The sequence below is a fragment of the Alternaria viburni genome, assembly GCF_023758015.1.
Source record: "Alternaria viburni strain BMP 2772 chromosome Unknown scaffold_1, whole genome shotgun sequence".
NCBI lineage: Eukaryota > Fungi > Ascomycota > Dothideomycetes > Pleosporales > Pleosporaceae > Alternaria > Alternaria viburni.
Window position 1 is genome coordinate 1,539,335 of NW_026055770.1, and position 17,351 is coordinate 1,556,685.

At 53.8% G+C, this 17,351-nt stretch overlaps 6 protein-coding genes across 6 annotated transcripts; 2 read left to right on the forward strand and 4 right to left on the reverse strand.

Moving 5' to 3' along the window:
- Window positions 1-967: 967 nt before the first annotated feature.
- Window positions 968-2,035, forward strand: J4E79_000560 (uncharacterized protein; the record flags this gene model as incomplete). The annotated part of the gene is made up of 1 exon (XM_049349476.1): window positions 968-2,035. The coding sequence occupies one exon, from the start codon at window positions 968-970 to the stop codon at window positions 2,033-2,035; it is 1,068 nt and encodes a 355-aa protein (XP_049216263.1).
- A 462-nt stretch (window positions 2,036-2,497) lies between these two features.
- J4E79_000561 (uncharacterized protein) lies at window positions 2,498-3,145 on the forward strand (the record flags this gene model as incomplete). The annotated part of the gene is made up of 1 exon (XM_049349477.1): window positions 2,498-3,145. One exon carries the CDS (start codon window positions 2,498-2,500, stop codon window positions 3,143-3,145), a length of 648 nt encoding a protein of 215 aa, XP_049216264.1.
- An 80-nt stretch (window positions 3,146-3,225) lies between these two features.
- On the reverse strand, window positions 3,226-6,059 carry J4E79_000562 (uncharacterized protein; the record flags this gene model as incomplete). Its single annotated transcript, XM_049349478.1, has 2 exons — window positions 3,226-3,252; window positions 3,444-6,059. 2 exons carry the CDS (start codon window positions 6,057-6,059, stop codon window positions 3,226-3,228), a joined length of 2,643 nt encoding a protein of 880 aa, XP_049216265.1.
- A 376-nt stretch (window positions 6,060-6,435) lies between these two features.
- Window positions 6,436-8,040, reverse strand: J4E79_000563 (uncharacterized protein; the record flags this gene model as incomplete). Its single annotated transcript, XM_049349479.1, has 1 exon — window positions 6,436-8,040. One exon carries the CDS (start codon window positions 8,038-8,040, stop codon window positions 6,436-6,438), a length of 1,605 nt encoding a protein of 534 aa, XP_049216266.1.
- Window positions 8,041-11,741: 3,701 nt separating this feature from the next.
- J4E79_000564 (uncharacterized protein) lies at window positions 11,742-13,785 on the reverse strand (the record flags this gene model as incomplete). Its single annotated transcript, XM_049349480.1, has 2 exons — window positions 11,742-13,037; window positions 13,096-13,785. The coding sequence occupies 2 exons, from the start codon at window positions 13,783-13,785 to the stop codon at window positions 11,742-11,744; spliced, it is 1,986 nt and encodes a 661-aa protein (XP_049216267.1).
- A 385-nt stretch (window positions 13,786-14,170) lies between these two features.
- Window positions 14,171-16,981, reverse strand: J4E79_000565 (uncharacterized protein; the record flags this gene model as incomplete). Its single annotated transcript, XM_049349481.1, has 3 exons — window positions 14,171-16,730; window positions 16,785-16,871; window positions 16,920-16,981. 3 exons carry the CDS (start codon window positions 16,979-16,981, stop codon window positions 14,171-14,173), a joined length of 2,709 nt encoding a protein of 902 aa, XP_049216268.1.
- Between the last annotated feature and the right edge of the window lie 370 nt (window positions 16,982-17,351).

Below are 17,351 nucleotides of genomic sequence, written 5' to 3' on the forward strand. Positions count from 1 at the left end.
AAACCATACCTTTGGATCGTGTACAACTATCTCGTTTACGACGATGCCTTCCGACGCACAGCATCATCGGATTCGCGGCCTAGCTACGCTCAGGCGTCTGGGGCAAGACGTCCGCTCAGCCTTCTCGAGGCATCCACAAGCTACATTGAATGCTCCAGGTAGTGGACCAGCCTCCTCACGGCACCCACAGGGTACATTGTCTGCGTCAGATAGCGGACCAGCCTCCTCAAGGCACCCACAGGGTACATTGTCTGCATCAGATAGCGGGCCAGCCTCCGCAGTCTACGCCAAGAGACTACTTTCTGGATCCCAAATCCGTGTTCTTCACATTCGACCTTCCCCCGAAAGAGACCGACAACTGGAATGCAAACTCAAGCTTATCAGCCTCAATGACGCACCTGTCTACGAAGCTTTATCGTACGTTTGGGGAACTGATCCATCAAGCGTCATGATTGTATGCAACGGCAAACGTCTCATCATTCGACCAGAACTTTCGTATGCTCTCGTGAGGCTGAGACTCAAGCATACCACTCGGATCATATGGGCTGACGCTCTTTGCATCAATCAGAATGACAACCAAGAAAAAAGCCATCAAGTTCCCCTGATGAGCAAGATATTCTCGCAGGCAACAAAGGTCAATGTTTGGCTCGGCCACGGTGATGAGAGCGTCATCCGGGGAGCGTTTGAGTGTTGCAAAACGGTGGCGAATGCATGCAGAGAGTTCAGCTTGGAACATAATACGGATCTGGACGACAGGGCAACCCACGAAGCAGTCGAAATCCCAATGACCATCTTCACACCTATAGTAATCAGGGGTCTGACGAACTTGTTCAAGCGCCCACTATTCTCGAGAGTTTGGTGTATACAGGAAATCAAGTTAGCGCAACATGCTCTAGTAGTTTGGGGCGAGCAATACTTACCCTGGCCGGAGGTCGGTTTGACAGCGTTATGGATTTTCAACAAGAAAATGTCGATGGACGACAGCAAAAAATTCTCAAGAACCGCACTAGAAGATGTCCGTGAAGGGAACGCAGACATCATCTACAAGTGGGACACCATTAGCTGGTCATTCCTCAGAACATTATCAGAGTTCCGCATATTCCAATCGACTGATCCGAGGGACAAGGTGTATGGCCTGATCGGTCTTATTGGATCTGAGGCAGACGGTGGTTCAATGGTGCCAGACTACGAGAAGAGTGCTGCTCTCGTTTTTGCTGAGACAGCATTACATACCATCACCAGTACTAAGCACCTACTGGTCTTTGCGGACGTAGTACATCGTCCAGATTACGACGGAGAGGACGGATACCGGTCATGGGCACCACGCTGGGATCTTCCTCTTCTCGCTGCTCGGATAGGCAGCCAATTTGTGGTTCCTGGATATGGCGCCTGTAGCGGACGTGAAGCCCAGATCGTCGATACAAAAGGTCCGGGGGGCGAGCAATTATGTCTCACCGGAATATTTCACGCCAAAGTAACCGCATTCGATAGCATATTCGACATATTCCATTACCCTAACTCTAATAGACTACGAATGTATCACCAGGTCGTTGAGCTTTACGAAGGGATCGATTGGAACGATCCCATGAGCGACAAGACCTTACCTGTGCTAGCTCGGACACTAACTACTGGTTTTAGCACGGTAAACCAATCTCTCGACTCGCTTGATGATCAATCACTCTGCGCCCATTACGAGGCATTCAGACATTATCTAGAGTGGTGCCGTGACCCAAAGGCGAATTCTGACAGCTTGAGTGGCGACGCACTTCAATACCACGAGAAAGTAAAGGTCCATTGCCACGGCTACCGCTTCTTTTGGACATCCAAGAAAGACTACGGCATTGGCCCAGGGTGTATGCGTGAGGGTGATATTGTCGTGGTGTTTTACGGGGCCGATGCGCCATGCGTGTTACGACCGAAAGGCGACAAATATCTCATGCTAGGCGAAGCCTATGTCGACAGCATCATGAATGGCGAGCTCGTAAGGGAAGTTGAGGAAGGGATACGACAAGAGCGAGAATTCTGTCTCATCTAGACAAGCGGCGTTACTCAGCCCGTCTGCACGTGCAGGCGCTGCCTCTTCGGCGACAGTCGTCACCCCGCGTTCCCCCACACCCCAACCTCCGCCATCCTGAAGCACAAGCATCAAGTCGCGAAACGAGTCGCACTGGGCGGTTTCTCGGCGAACCTCATGCCGATCAGCATTGTAGTGTCCCTCCACCGTGTTCTTTTAATCTATCGCGTTCCTGTCGCGTCGCTAACATCCCTGGCCCTTAATATGGAAAGCGGAACATCAACGCGGAGACGTCATGGGACCTCGCGCGAAGTGAAAAGGACAGAACGCAAGAAAAATGCATGATGGAATATATAGCTGGGACTGGAATGCGATACGCTGTAGACTCTACACGCAATTAGCACGCCATAACCTTCAAGACTGCATTCTCAGATCGTCTGGCATTACTTCACTTCGACATACACAAATCGGGCCAACTTCAACATGCGGTTCTTTTCGCTGCTACCACCAGCGCTCCTCGCAGTGACCGCCTACGCTAACTCAGACGCCTCACCCCCATCCTCCACACCCGCCGCCGACGAGCCCACCCCCGTAGGCGCCCTCTGGACCGCCCAATGGGACGCCACAACCCTTTCACCCTACACCCAACACTGCCACTCCAAATCCACCTACAACGCCAAAATCTACAAGCTCAACGAACTCTACCCGGACCTAAAAGACGCCGCCCCCCAACTAAAAGTCTTCTACAACAAGCAACTCTACGCGGGGTCCTGGGGCGGCATCGACGTGCACGGCACCGGCCGTGAACTCATACAGATGAACATGGCAGATATGCCGTATAAAGTGCGGGAGTGGCTGAAGACCGAGATGCTGCAGAGACATTATAGTGTGCAGGATGATATGGTGTTTTTTGCGCCGGGCGCGATTTACCCGATTTTGCCGCTGTGGGTTGATGATGCTGAGGAGGCGGGGTGTGAGGGTGTGTTTGATGGGTTGGAGAGTTACTCTAATGAGCCGAGGGATGGGGCGGTGATTGGGAAGGTTGGGCATACGAATACGGGGGAGAAGGAGGTTAGGTTTACGGTGGAGGCGCTCAAGGTCAAGGCGAAGAGTGAGAGGAATGAGTTGTAGAAAGTGAGATGGCGGTGGTACTTGGCATTGACATTGTTTCGAGGTTTGAGTCTAGGAGGTTGTTCATATTTTTACGCTAGTTATGGCTTTTGTGTCTGTTTACCGATCTATCGTATGGGGTATCATCAAATCAAATTCCATACATTCCACGCCATGCAGAGCACTTTATATCCCGTGTGGTGACGAGGCGATGCCTTTACATGACCACATCGAACATGTGTCCTTCATGCTGTGCAGGGCAGCTCTTCGCTTTGTGTCCTACCTCTTTGCAAACATAACAAGCCAACGGGGCTTTCACCTTCGGCTTCTTGGCTGGCTTGCTTGTCTGCTCGGAAAAAGACACGTTTGAGGTACCGTTGGTGGGAGGCAGAATGGAGGGTTGATCAATCAAAGTAGGGACGCTATTGACACCTTGGCCCCCCGGAGGCGCTGGACGTAAAGCTTTCTTCTTTGGCGCTCTGATTGATTTAGCAGACTGTTGAGTCGACGCGTTCGTGAAAGATGCAGTGGTCTCGCGGGTCACAGGAGTGGTGTTGTTCGTAACCTCTTTTGCCTTGGATTTACGAGGGACTGGAAGCTTAACCACAACCTTTGCGGGTGCAGGTGTTGGTGGCGGCGGTTTACTAGTCACCTCAATCTTCGGCGCAGGCCCTGTACCAGCGTGAGATTGGGGTTTATTATTGGCGGTGGCTTCGACAGGCTTCATGGGACAGTCGCGGGCGAAATGGCCTTGCTCGTTACAGGTGTAGCAGGTGGCTGGTGGACGAGTCCCCTTCTTCTTGGTCTTCTTGGAAAATGCTGAATCGGTGGCGACCGAGGGCTCGACGGGCGGCGTGTTCGTTGACGAGGGTTCCAACACCTGCTCTACGTTCTCGTACCCGTGCGCATTGCCTGCTTCTGCGAAGGCTTCGGCTTGTTGTTCTGCAGCAGCCTTTGCGTCACGCTCTGCCATTTCCCTGTTGAGACGCTCGACCGTCTCCTTGGTGACACGTTCTATAGTCTCCCTAGTAACACGTTCCACTGTCTCTCTGGCCACGCGCTCTAACATTTCCCTGGCCTCGCGTTCTGCCGTCTCTTTTGCTTCCAGTTCGGCGCGAAAGTTGGCCTCCTGTGCTGCGAGTACCTCGGCCTCTCGTTCTTTGGCTTCACGTTCCGCACGCTCTTGAGCCTCCCGTGCTGCACGCACCTGGGCTTCGTGTGCTGCGGATTCTTCAGCTTCCCGTATCTCACGCTCCTTCGCCTCGAGCGCAGCAAGCTCCCTTGCCTCACGCTTGGTCTTCGCTTTCGCTTCTTTTTCAGCCTTTTGTTTTGCTTCTTGCTCGGCAACCTCTTGGACTTTCTGGGCGTCTTGTTCGGAAGCGTTCAGTTCTTGGACTTCGTGACCATCTGCTATTTTCTCTTCAGCAACCTTCTTCTGTGCTGCCTTCTCAAGAGCGGCCCTCTCTTTCGTGGCCTTCTTCCGAGCAGCCTTCTTCTCCCTAGCTTCCCGCTCACGAGCCTCCTTCTTCTTTTCGGCTACTAGACGGGCAGCTTCTTGCGCAGCTGCGAGTTCTCGTGCAGCTTTGGCCGCTTCAGCCTTTTCTTTCGCCGCCTTTTCTTGCGCAGCCTTCTCTTCAGCTTCTCGTGCGAGCTTGGCTTGTGCTTCACGCTCTGCTTTTCGTCGTGACGCCTCGGCTTTGCGCTCCTGTTTCTGTCGCTGGGCTTCTTCCTTACGCGCAAGCTCTTCCGCTGCCTGCTTTGCGGCCTCCTCTTCCGCGTTGTGTGGTTGCTCTGCCTCATCTCCATTGGTTTGCTCCTCGTCCTGGTCTCGCTCGACCGAATCGGATCCTTCCGGATCAGAGTGGCGTTTAGTCGTCTGAGGCTTCTTTCCGCCCTTGCCTTTCTTTCCCTTCCCCTTCTTTGGCGCCACGCCAGTGCCGTGAAAATTGAACGGGTGAATTGGGGATGACGCTTCGATCTTCTTCTTACAACCCCGGCAGGCAACAGCTCCGCCACTTGGACAGCGATAACTGTATTCCTGTACGTGAGCAGCGCAAAACAGGCAAGTTTGTCTCCCCTTCTTCCGTTCCCACCCTAGATCCATAACGGAGTCGTCGTCGGGACGTAACCCAGCCTTCCGGAGTTCAGAATCATAATCGCGTTGCAAGCTTATGACCCATAATTGCGCCATGGCGCGCTTCTTCTCTGGGTCGACGATACGTATACCATCACCCTCTGCTTGTCGAGCAGCAGCCGCCTTCTTCAGTCGCTCGACACATTGCTTGTTGATGTCTTCGATCGCCGATTTCCTGGCCCTCTCTTCAGCATTACGTCTGGCCGCAGCTTCGAAGTTCTCGCGTCTTCGGAGCAATTCTGCCAAGAGGATTTCCTCCGGGTCGTAGCTGTCAAAGCCATCAAAGCCACCACCGAAGCGGCCACCTCCAAAGCTAGGGCCATAGCCGCCAGAGTAGTATTCGTAATCACTGTCGTCGTCGTACTCGTACTCGTATTCGTCCTCGTAGAAAGCCTCTGCCTCTGCCCACGCCTGCTCCTGCGCCGCCCTTCGCATGGCCGCCGCACGGCGATCCGATTCGGCCTGAGCACGAATCCTCTCTGCGGATTGCTTCTGCCGCCATGCATTCGGGTTCCGCATGTATTCGGCATGTTCCCTCCTGTAGGTGTCCCATTGTGTCCTTATACTGCTATACGACTGATCGTAGCGCGTCTTGCCCTTGGGGTCTCTCAAAATGTCGTAGGCTTCTTGGATTCGTCGGAAGTCAGCTGCATCGACAGCTTCGCCTGGCGCCTTCTTGTCGGGATGATGGAGGAGAGCGAGACGATGGAAGGCGGTCTTGATCTCGGCACTAGAGGCTGCTGGGCTCACTTCGAGGTCCGCGTACGCGTCTGGTAGCTTGGGCTTCGCGGGGCCCTCCATGGTTGAGATGGAGTATGGATTGTCGTGGCTGTGGAGTGGGTGCGTGGTGAGAAAGAGCCTTTCTCGCGGGAAAGTTGAGCGCGTAGCCCTTTGGAAATGGAGTATATGGACGAGTACCTGCAGCCTCACAGCGATTCATCGCTTTGGACGCTCGAAAGTTCTAGACAAACGCGTCGTAGCGTGGTGGCAGGGGGCGCACGGATCAAACGCGTTATCAGGTGCTCTTATCTCCGCCCTGTCACTAGTGGAGAAGCTGTGGATCTGGTCTACCCCACACGCGACTCCCAGATTTACTTGTAGCACTAAAGCGAATGCATTACTACTTGGAATAGGTTTCCCACATACCATGGGACGAGATAGCTCCCAGAGTGTACTCTCACTCCACAGCCTTGACCTTACGATCACCCTCATCCCCATGCGCATACGCATACGCATCAATACTATGTTTCGCAAACGCCCTCGCAGGCAAGCCCTCAGCAAACATAATATCCAACTCCTCATACGTCCTGCCCTTCGTCTCAGGAAGACGGAAGAACGTCCAAACGAAAAAGATCAATGCGCCTCCACCCCAGAAGAAGCCCGTCTTGCCCTTCCAATCACCCGCAGTGGGGTTCAGCATATACGGATTGATCACATTGGTGAGGATCTGAGCGATGTAGTAGCTAATGCGAGCTAGACACACACTCTTACTGCGAAGACGCGTGGACGAGACCTCTCCGACAATGGCGTAGCAGATGGGACCGACAGTCATGTAGTACCAGAAGAGCCAGATGATCATCATAGCAGCTTGGGCGTAGTTGCCGCCGGACGAGTCGCCGGCGCCTACGCTGATGAACCCGACGATGAAGAGGATGGCTGCTAAACCACCGAGGCCCCAGAGGTAAAGCTTTCGACGGCCGATGTAGCTCATGAGGACCCAGGAGATTAGTGTCCCGACTGATGCCATGCCGAGACCGCCAACGGACATCTTGAAGGAGATGGAGGTGGACACTCCTGCTTGGACAAAGAAATATGTGGGAGTGCCGCCCATCACGGAGCCGCAGATGGGTTGGGCTGCGAAGACCATGCATGCGATTTCTGTGCGGCGGCGGTCGATGCCCTTGAAACATTGGAGGTAGGATGTGTTCTCTTCAAGCGACTTCTCTAGTTCATTCGTGCGGACCATCATCGCGACTTTTTGCTTAGCCATGTCACGTTGGGAAACAGACCCAAGACGGATAAGCATCTGCTCAGCCAGTTCGAGATTGCCGGTACGAACGTGGTACCATGGGGACTCAGGTGCCATCCAGAGGATTGCGAAGAGTGGGATAGGCCATGCCCATTGGATGGCAAAGGGTATCCGGTATGCCCACTGTGTGTTGTTGCCTGAGAATGCGGATTGTACTCCAGCGGAGATGAGTTGTCCGAATGCCCAACAAAGGTTGACGTATACGGTGAGGTAGCCTCGCAGAGCTAGCGGACACACCTCACTCGCGTAGGCAGGCGCCATGGTAGCGAAAACACCCCAGGGTATACCGCAGAGGAACTGACCGACAAGGAGGACGGGGGCGTTGGGCGCGAAGAAAGAGATGAAGATCAGCGCGCAGATAGAGGCAAGCGATACCAGCAAGACAGGACGGTATCCAAATCGATGGATAAAGTACCCATTCGCGAACGCGCCGATGATAGTGCCCACGCTCACGGCATTGCTGAGTCCATTCTGCCACGATGCCGTTATCTCGTACGTCCCAGTGCCTTGGTTGAACTCTCCGTATTTGCGCGAGAAGGACGGCTGTGCGAAGAAGGAGCTCATCAAGACGATGTCGTATCCTTCCATAATGATGCAGGTGGATAGCAACACCGACCAGAGCACAGCTTTGGGGTATTTGCGAATGGCTTGGATCAACGTCATCTCGTGCTCCTCGTCGGCTGCCGCTTTGGCCTGGTCGAAGGTAACCTCATGGTGTTCCATGGTCGCGGCCTTTTCGTCCATGTCTGCCATGATGGATCGGACTGGATCGGTGCGTGCACCAGGTATGTAGAAGCAAAAAGAAGATAGCGGACCAAAGAGTCCGGATACAGATCTCAGGAACTGGTGGTTGTGGTGAAGTATGTGGATCTACGGACATGGCCACGGTATATACATAGTTGGCCATCCTGCACTAAGGCGCTCCAGCATCCATGCATGGAACATGGCTGCTACCCCAGGTTTTCTCCACCGGAACACAGCTACCCCATGGGGTGCATGCCAGGCTTGGCCTGTTCCTGCAAAGGCCAAACTCCGGTGGAGATGTTCCTAGACGCGGCATTTTCCAGGAAGACGCGTGCGGGGCGTGACCACTCTACCGGTAGCGTGGATCCTTCACTAAGGCCCCCGATGGAGAAGCGCCGTGAGGCTCCGGCGTCTATTGTGCCGAAGAATACGAGAACTTGGCCGTTGCCAGTTATGGTATTACCGTGATCGTGGGCTTGCTGGCATGACCGAGGTATTGTGAGGGCGGGCGACACGCTAAGCGGGAGCTGTAGGGAACCTGTTTCCAGGATCTACTCTTCCGATGAGATGAGATGTGGTGAAAGCTTAAGGTCGGAGAAGTTGCATGATACAGGCTGCATGACATTCATATCATCGCTCTTTCTTGAGAAGTCGAAGCAAATTTATATAAGACCGTTCGATGCCCCATGTGTGACCCGCGTCTTGCGCAGAAGACGGTGAATTGGCGTCTGAACTTGATGAAATCCCAGAGCTTTTGGCTAGAATTAAGATCCCTTCTTTCGCAATCCGCACCGGAGCTGCTTCATGCTCTAGACTGCCAACATTGGCAATGTATGCGGACATCTTATGCCCCATACGCACATACGTCTGCACTAGCTCATCGTCCAATGGCCGGTCAAGATGGAGGAATGATGGTTCCGGTTCCTCATCTGACTCAGAACCAATGGCTTCAACGGCTTCGGGAAGATGCATGCAGACGCAGAAGGCCCAAAGTATAAGTGTCGCAATGTAAATCGCATATGGCTCGAACAGGCTGCGACAACTGTACCTGCGGACGTGCCAGAAAAGGGCCCCACAGTGCACCAGACACAGTCTAGCTTTGCAGTGATCTCGAATTACCCATTGTAGGACCTGAACTCGCGCCGTCGCGAATGACTGCCCGTCTTCCGCATCGACTAGCGCGGCTTCGTTGGATGCAGATCCCGATACGAACCGCTGTATGGCGCTAGTGGGCGCAAGTATGATCAGGCGAGCTAGATGCAGCTGAAGAATAGTGTGGTGCTCGAAGCCCGAGTGGCGTGCGACCTTACTATTTGCAGGCCAATGCAGGACATCCAAGCTATCACAGGCGCTGTTACGCCACTTGATGGAAGACCGTGTTGTCGACGACCAGTCTTGTTGTATGGGTGGTGGCATATCGCTACGTCGCTGTGGCGTAGATGTTGGTGTCCATGAGTTAAGACGAATGCGATCTCGGGCCACAACATCCCGGGTATGGCGATAAATGGCACTGACAAGTAAGCCCATGCTGAACTCTCCTAGATCGACAGGTAGCCGCTTTTCCACGTAGATCCTTTCTAGTGCTTCCATAAAGGTAACACTTGTAAGACGTCTTTGGTTCTGTCGAATTAAGCCTGGTTGATCCCATACATCCTCGTGACATGGCAACAATACGTCAATATCGTCGAACTGGATGAGGGGCTTGGCCTGGAACTGATACACGAACATCGTATCGAGTGTCTGCTACAGTCAGCTACGCCTCTTTCGATAACAATAAGAACAAATTACCCAAACCATCATCCCAGTACGAACCATTGCCTCTCTGGACAGCCATTCACGAAAGTCGGGGTTTTGCTCAGGATCAGCCGTCCTTGTCAGGTCGTAAGACTTCTTCGTTTGAACAAGTAGACGAAGTGTGTGGCAGCCCTCTACTAGATAGTGTCGTTCTACATGGGCACGTTCTACCAGCATTTTCTTACCCGAATGCAGCATGCAAGCGATATTCAGGATGCCAGCTTGTAGAATCCGTAGATCTGGGTGGGCAACGAACCGGGAACAGCTCGGGCTGTAATCGACGTCCTCGTTACCTGCCGAACCTTGTGGGTCTAGTCCATACTTGTTTCGCATGAGGATAGTACTCAGCAGACCCGATAAAGATTTGCTTGTTTGGGAATGCTGCAATAGCCGTGAGTACTTTGAGCCGACAACAGAGACGGCGATTAGCAAGAGCCAACTCCTGGAAGCATCTTGGGCGAAGGAAGACCGCCGCAGGAAGGGGAATACTGGGTGGAAATGATCAAAGTATTGGCGAACAGAAATTACGACTTGCTCATACGTAGGAAAGTTCGAAGCGCTCAAATCGACTGGGCTATCGCGGCTTTCAGCAGCAATGCCTTCCAGCAGAGATTGATAGGTTGCTGGTGGACACAATTCGTCTTCGTCAGAGGCATCAAGCGATGCAGAAGCTTCATTAGCTTCCACATCTTGCAAGTCGATGGTTTCTTCTGAGCAAATCGAGTGTTGCGATCTGCCACCGAACGGGGCTCTGGCACCTGCCCCATCAACGTAGTATCTGTTTTCCGACGTCGATGTGGATATTACGGATGCAGTATCCTTTGACTGCTGGTCTGTGTCAGGTATGATCCTGTTTGGATCTGATGAGTGTGGTGTTGTGGTGATCGCAGGTATTGAGGGTGTTGCTGGCGCGATGGAACAAGTCCATTGCTCCACGGTACCATTAGCTTGGCCTCCGAAGTTTGCGAGTAGTGCATCCAGGTCAATGGGGCCTGAGTATTGGGGCGATAACCAGTTCACATCTGACAGACTCAAACCAGGCATGTCGAATGGGTCAGAAGCGAGCAAGTTGTTGTCGACGTTGCTATTCCACGCCCATGCATTGACAGAGGGCTGTCCTATTGCATCGTTGAAGTCTGCTGTTCTGAAATCGCCATTGCCGTCTCGATTGACATTGTTCGGATGCAGATCTCCAGTACTGAAGGCGTTTGTGGACTCATTTGCGCCAGCATCCGCCGTTCTGCCTCGCGCACTGCGGAGTGCCGGGTACTGGCAGCTATAGCCACGTTGCAAGCACCTCGAACATTTTGGACCGCGCGAACATTTGACGCGATCTGAAGCGCATCGAAAGCACGCGCGCGATGCGGGAAGCTGAGTCGTAATGTCGCTGTGGTCATTGTGCGCTGCGATGTGACGGGTGAGGACATCACGGCGTGAGAAGGACTTGTGGCAGGAAGGGCAGGGGTACGGCCGTTCGCGTGTGTGGATCCTCATATGACGTACGAGATGCTCTTGCTTCCCGAAACCGCGACCGCATACTGAACATACTGCATTAAACCGCTCCTGCGCTCCGGGGGAGGTCATCGTCTGGAAAGGTCGAAGCAGGTATCGTGCGGAGAGAGCGTGGATATATGCCCAGGCAGCTCGAACTCGAGGTTAGACAAAGGACAGGGCATCCCAGTCATCGTGATCACCCAGCCAAGATGCATGCGGGGGCAGGAGCGATGGGATCTAGTGGCAGGCGGAGGATGGCGTGGCTCATAACTGGGAAGTAATCACGGGCTTGGAATGGTGGGGCTCGCACGGGCTGCAAACATCATGGCATCGATTACTCAACGAAGAAGAGAATGCGCGTTGGAGTCAAGTAAGCCCTAATAGAGGAATAGATTGTTCAACTAGAGTCTGTCGACATCATCTCATACGCGCTCGAACACCGGCATAACCTCCAACGGACTCTCAACCTCAACATCCTTCCCACCATCCCACGTCTCTCCACCCCAAAAGCTCTTCCACTTCTTACCACCCTCCAGTGGCGGAAGATAAACCTTCGTCTTCGTCTGGCCCTTCGCCAGCACCGGACAAATCAAATACTTGTCTCCGTACATATATTGCTCTTCCACCTCCCAAGACCTGCTATCCTGCGGGAACTCATAGAACAGCGCCCTCATAACCGGCGAACCCTTCTGATGCGCCTCCTCCATAAGCTTCCTCGTGTACTCACGTAGATCCTCGCGGATACCCATATACTTCTTGCAGATCTCGTAGACAGCGGGGCCGTACGACCAGACTTCGTTGTCTGCGCCGCTGCGGCAGGATGGGCTGTCTGCGGTCTTGGGTTGGCGTGGCTCGCGGTCGCCGTGTAGGCGCATGACAGGGCAAAAGGTGCCCCATTGGAACCAGCGGACGAAGAGTTCGCGGAACGCTTCGTCGTCGGGGTTGCCGCCGTGGAAACCTCCTATGTCGGTTGTCCACCAGGGTAGACCCGAGAGACCCATGTTGAGGCCTGCAGCGAGTTGGTTACGGAATGTGCCCCAGGAGGAGGAGATGTCGCCGCTCCATACCAGGGCGCCGTAGCGTTGGCTACCGGCCCATGCGCAGCGGACTAGGTTGACGATGTTCTTTTGGCCTTCTGCCTCCATGCCTTCGTAGAATGCGCGCGAGTATTCTCGGGGATAGATGTTGCCAATCTGTACGTTGGGGCCGAGGTGGTAGCGGTAGTTGTCGAAGTCGTAGTGTCGGTACTCTGGCTCTGCTTCATCCAGCCAGAATACTTTGATGCCTTTCTTGTAGTAGTTCTGCTTCGCTTTGTTCCACACGTAGTCCCGCGCAGCAGGGTTCGTTGAATCAAAATGAATAGTTTGGCCTTGGAACGTCATGGCTGTTCGTACACCACGCTCAGTCCGGATGAGTAGACCCTTCTCGACCATTTCCTCATAGTTTTCTGATCGACGGTCTACAGTTGGCCAGATGGATATCATGAGCTCGATCTTCAGCTCTTCGAGTTCTTTGACCATGGCATCGGGATCGGGCCAATACTTTGGATCGAACTTCCAGTCTCCTTGCATGGTCCAGTGGAAGAAGTCGATTACGATGAGATCAATAGGGAGATTCCTTTTTCGGTACTCGCGTGCGACTTGAAGAAGTTCTTCTTGGGTCTGGTAGCGCAGCTTGCATTGCCAGAAGCCTAGACCGTATTCTGGCATCATTGGTACCTGAAATACCATGTTTTTAGCTTTTTACTCACCTCATGGCATGAACATTGGGACTTACCTTCCCAGTGGCATCGGCATACGACTCGACAATCTGCGCTGGTGTGTCGCCAGCTACAACCCAGTAATCCAAGACTTTGGTCGACAGTGCCTCGAAACTCATGATGTTCTTGCCAAACACCACATTGCCAATCGACGGGTTATTCCACAAGAAGCCGTACCCAAGCGATGAGACCGCAAAAGGTACGCTAGCCTGGGAGTTTCGGTGCGCAAGTTCCAGTTGTGTGCCTTTGATATCAAGATAAGGTTGCTGGTATTGTCCCATTCCGTAGATCTTCTCTTTGGGATCCAGACTCTCGAATCGAGCGGTAAGCTTGTAGTCGCCTCCATGAATAGGATAAAATTCCCGGGCTTCGACTTCCAGCGCGCTGCATTTGGGGTCGACAATATCGCGGCGGTTACGGGCGTATTCTTCTAAGAGAACTTTACCGCTGGTGTTTGAGATGGTGATCTTGCCTCGCTTGCTGATGGTGGCTTTGACGAGGCCGTTGGTCAGGGTTGCTGACTCGTCGTTGCTGGCAATGTCGATGCTGGCAGTGGTCTTGGGTTGTGGAAGGAGCGCCCAGTCTTCCTGTGGCATGGTGGGCATCTTGGTGGAACGAACGCGGACTGCGTTCTTGCCCCAGGGCTCGATCCATAGCTGCTCGGCATCGTATGTGAAAACAAGGCGGTTATCCTTTGATGTGAACATGATGTAGTTATCGGATTAGCCGTGCAAAGCTTACGGATACGTGTAGCTGCCCCAGAGATGGAGGGGCATAGACACGTCTTTTACATTGTAGCAGCTCCACGTACGCTTACCGATGCTACGGGTACTCGCGATTGGGAAACCCGCCGTTTGCATTTCCCCGGTGGCACGTTTCGTGAGTGAAGTCATACAACCTCCCAAGTGTGTGGAGAGGGGCTTCTCCATCGGAGTCTCCACCGGGATACGCGCCGCGTGCTAGTCCTGGACACGTCGATCTGGCGGGGTTAGCCTTGGCATGGGGAACGCCTCATTAATGAACAACAGCATGTGCATGGATTCCTACACTATGCCGACAGCTCCACCTATCGTACTGAATCGTAGTCTGATTTTACTTCCGCCAATAGGTCTGGACAAACTCATGTGCCCAGTCAATGACCCCGGCCTTCCAATCACCCAATGATTCCTCGACGAGCCCTTCCCATTCTCTCGCAGCTTCGTCTTCACCCTTGGCACCACCAACACCCTTTCCTAACCACATACGCTCTTGGACCTTTCTTACGCTGCCTTCCCTCTCTACCTTGATATCTGGAATGTTGGCTCCCTGCATGAGAGCAAAAAGGTTGAGTATGAGGTTCGAGGACTTGCGCAAGGTAGACCATGCTGTGTAGGAGTACTCTTTGAAGACAAGATAGTTTGGGTGCTGCACTCCGCCCATGCCTTCAATCATCTCGCGACAAAGCTTCATAGCTGGTGCGAAAGGCTTCGGGTCTCTTCCCAGAATGTATCCAAAGTCTACGTGGAAGAAGGCACCCGATGGGGCAAGCAGGAGGTTGTCGAGATGGCGATCGCCAACACCTAGAAGGTAGGTTATTACACAGTAGCCAGCGCAGGACTTGATGTAAGTGTCCATTGCCTCCTTCCGAACGCCGAGTGGTGCGCTATCGTCAGGGTTATTAGCGCGCAGGTAGGCCAGTAGGGAGCCCTTGTGCTTCTGGCACGCTGCTGCAATGCTCATCGAAGGCACGAACTGGAAGGCGCCAGCGGAGGTGGAAGTAGCGAGGATACGGTAGGGTGTTAGCTTGAGATCCAGATTCTCTTTGCGAAGAAGTCGATCCATCAATGTGATGATTTGAATGACGAGTTGATCCTGCCGTAGGTCATCGCCAGTCTTGAATATGATTGGATATGGATTCGACGTTGTGGTCTTGAAGGAGAGCACCATAGGTAGCAACGATGATTTTAGAACATTGCAGTCTTCCGTTGATATCCCGGTGATGTACACAGATGGATCGAGGGGCAGAGGAAGTGGGTCGAAATTGGTGAGTTCGTTCTTCGGGTCAGCAATCGCCTTCTTGAGACGGGCAAGCTTGGTAGGCCGATCCCCTCCACCGAAGCGCACATCTTTCGATATTTTGGCCAAGATGGTGAGCAGCTCGCCCTGACGCTGGAAGGTCTTGCGGGTTTCGACACCTTCAGGCGTCTTCTCCAACTCGACCATAAAATCGTATTCGACCTTGGCAAAGAGTTCACGATGCTCTGGCTCCTGATCGGTGCTGAAATCGCTAATCTCTACCATAAGGTACCAATGTAGGAAGTTGCCCAGTGTGAAGCTATTGGCTGCGCGGGTTACGAGGAAACGCGCGAGTGACGAATCATCGCCTTCGCCTGGTGCTTCGTACTTGAGTGCTTGCACCAATTGTAATAGATAGAGCTGAAGCTCTTCGTCGTCGGCCTTCTTCAACCGCTCGACAGCGTAGCTTCGTACTACGGGGTGGTCGAAATGGGGTCCAAGGAGTTCGAGCGCATCGTCGACATCTATTTCTGCCCACTTGTCGAGCAAGGGTGCAGCTTGCCGGGCTTCTCGTGGATTCTTCCAGTTCACGCACTTGACAAACTTGGTCAAAGCCCGCTTGTCGCGTAGTAAGAAGTAACGGAACTTCCAGATGTCGTCTCGCTCGTGCGATGTGATTTCCTCGAGCGGTCCCTTGGAAAGCAACAGATTGAGCTTGTCGCGAACATGTACGTTGGGCTTGCGGTCGCGGTCGAGTGAATCGGTCTGCTGGCTGCGCATCAACTCGCGATGCTTGTCTTCGGCAGGATTCACTCGCCGGCCGACTTCAGGGTCGTAGATCTTGATGAGCCGTCCTGCATCCGCATCGCCGTATCCAATACCGTCGATGTCGATACCTGGTCCAAATGACACTTCGGGTGGAGGTCGCAGCCTCACATCGGCTTCGGCTGGCAATCGCAAGTCTGATACGGGGGGCGGTGGATATTCGACGTCGGAGAAGACGATCGCGTGGTCGAAACGGGGCAGTTCGATGTCGAGATAGAAGAGTTCCTGGTCTTCGCCGTCTGCAGAGCCGTTCGTTCCGTTCGTCTTGCTCTGACGGTTCAAAGCCGCAGCCTCGGCTTTGAGCGCCTCCTTCCGTATTTGCATCATCTTCTTGTACACGAGTCCGTCGAGCCAGTTGTTGGTCGGCAGATCGCCCATCTCCTGCTTCTTCAGCAAGCCTTCTAGTCTCTCCATCTCGGCGACCTGCTCATCCACGGTATCTTCAACAACCTGCGCCTTTCTACTTTTACGCGCCGGCGGTATTACCCACGGCGTTGTAGTGTTGGTCAAGCCATCTGCTGCCTTGAAGCGGTGTATCCGACAGCGTTGCCTGCCCTTGTGGAGCGTGTTGTCGTTGTCGAAGAGAGGTATCGTCGTGCCACCAAAGGGCACGGCATGGAGACTCGAGCCGGTGTCTTCAGCGGGTGACAAATCCCATACTGTGATGGCAATCTGGGCGGAGGCGGGGAGGTTCGCATACGTCACGGGTAGCTGCAGCCATTCGTTCCAGATGCGCGCGTTCTTGAAGGACTTGTAGGCGGTTTGGACGGGCACGGTGAGGGGCTTGCTATCTGCCCATATCTGCGCGGTAACGTACAGCTCGAAGTTTGGGCTAGGCTCTTGTCAGTAATCACCCTCCTCTCTCACCAGGTGAGAGGAGACCCACTTGATATTCGAAGCTCGGTGCCTAAGGTCCGGCCTCTTCAACAACACCGAGTACGGGATGGGCTTCTGGTTCCCATCAAGACGATCTCTGCATTACTCAGCACGACTTCAGTAATACTACAGCGAGGATGCCTACATTCTGACATGGACCGCCAACTCGGTCAGGTCGAGAGACGTCGCAAAGTTGAAGGCTTCCATCGTGCGCGGTGGGGAAGCTGGATGCTACGGCATGCCATGGGTGTGAGGCATGTGCAAGTCTTATCGCCTACCAGCACATGACAGGTTTCGAGGTGGCTAGCGGGAACGCCCGTTCATCGCATCGTCGGGCGGGGTGAAGGAGAGACACTTGCACTGCGCACTGGATGAAGCCATGCGGGTCAGAAGCTCCACAAGCCGACGCGCATGCAGGGGTTCGCGAATGGAAAGAGCCCTTTCGCGTGCTGCACGGCTTGGCTGACGAGCGCGGTCGCACTTGCCTCTAGCAAGTCGCGCTAGCCTCTGCACATTCGGCAACCGCGTCCCAGGCACAGAACATCGCCCGCATCACCACCACCATTGCCCTGCCATA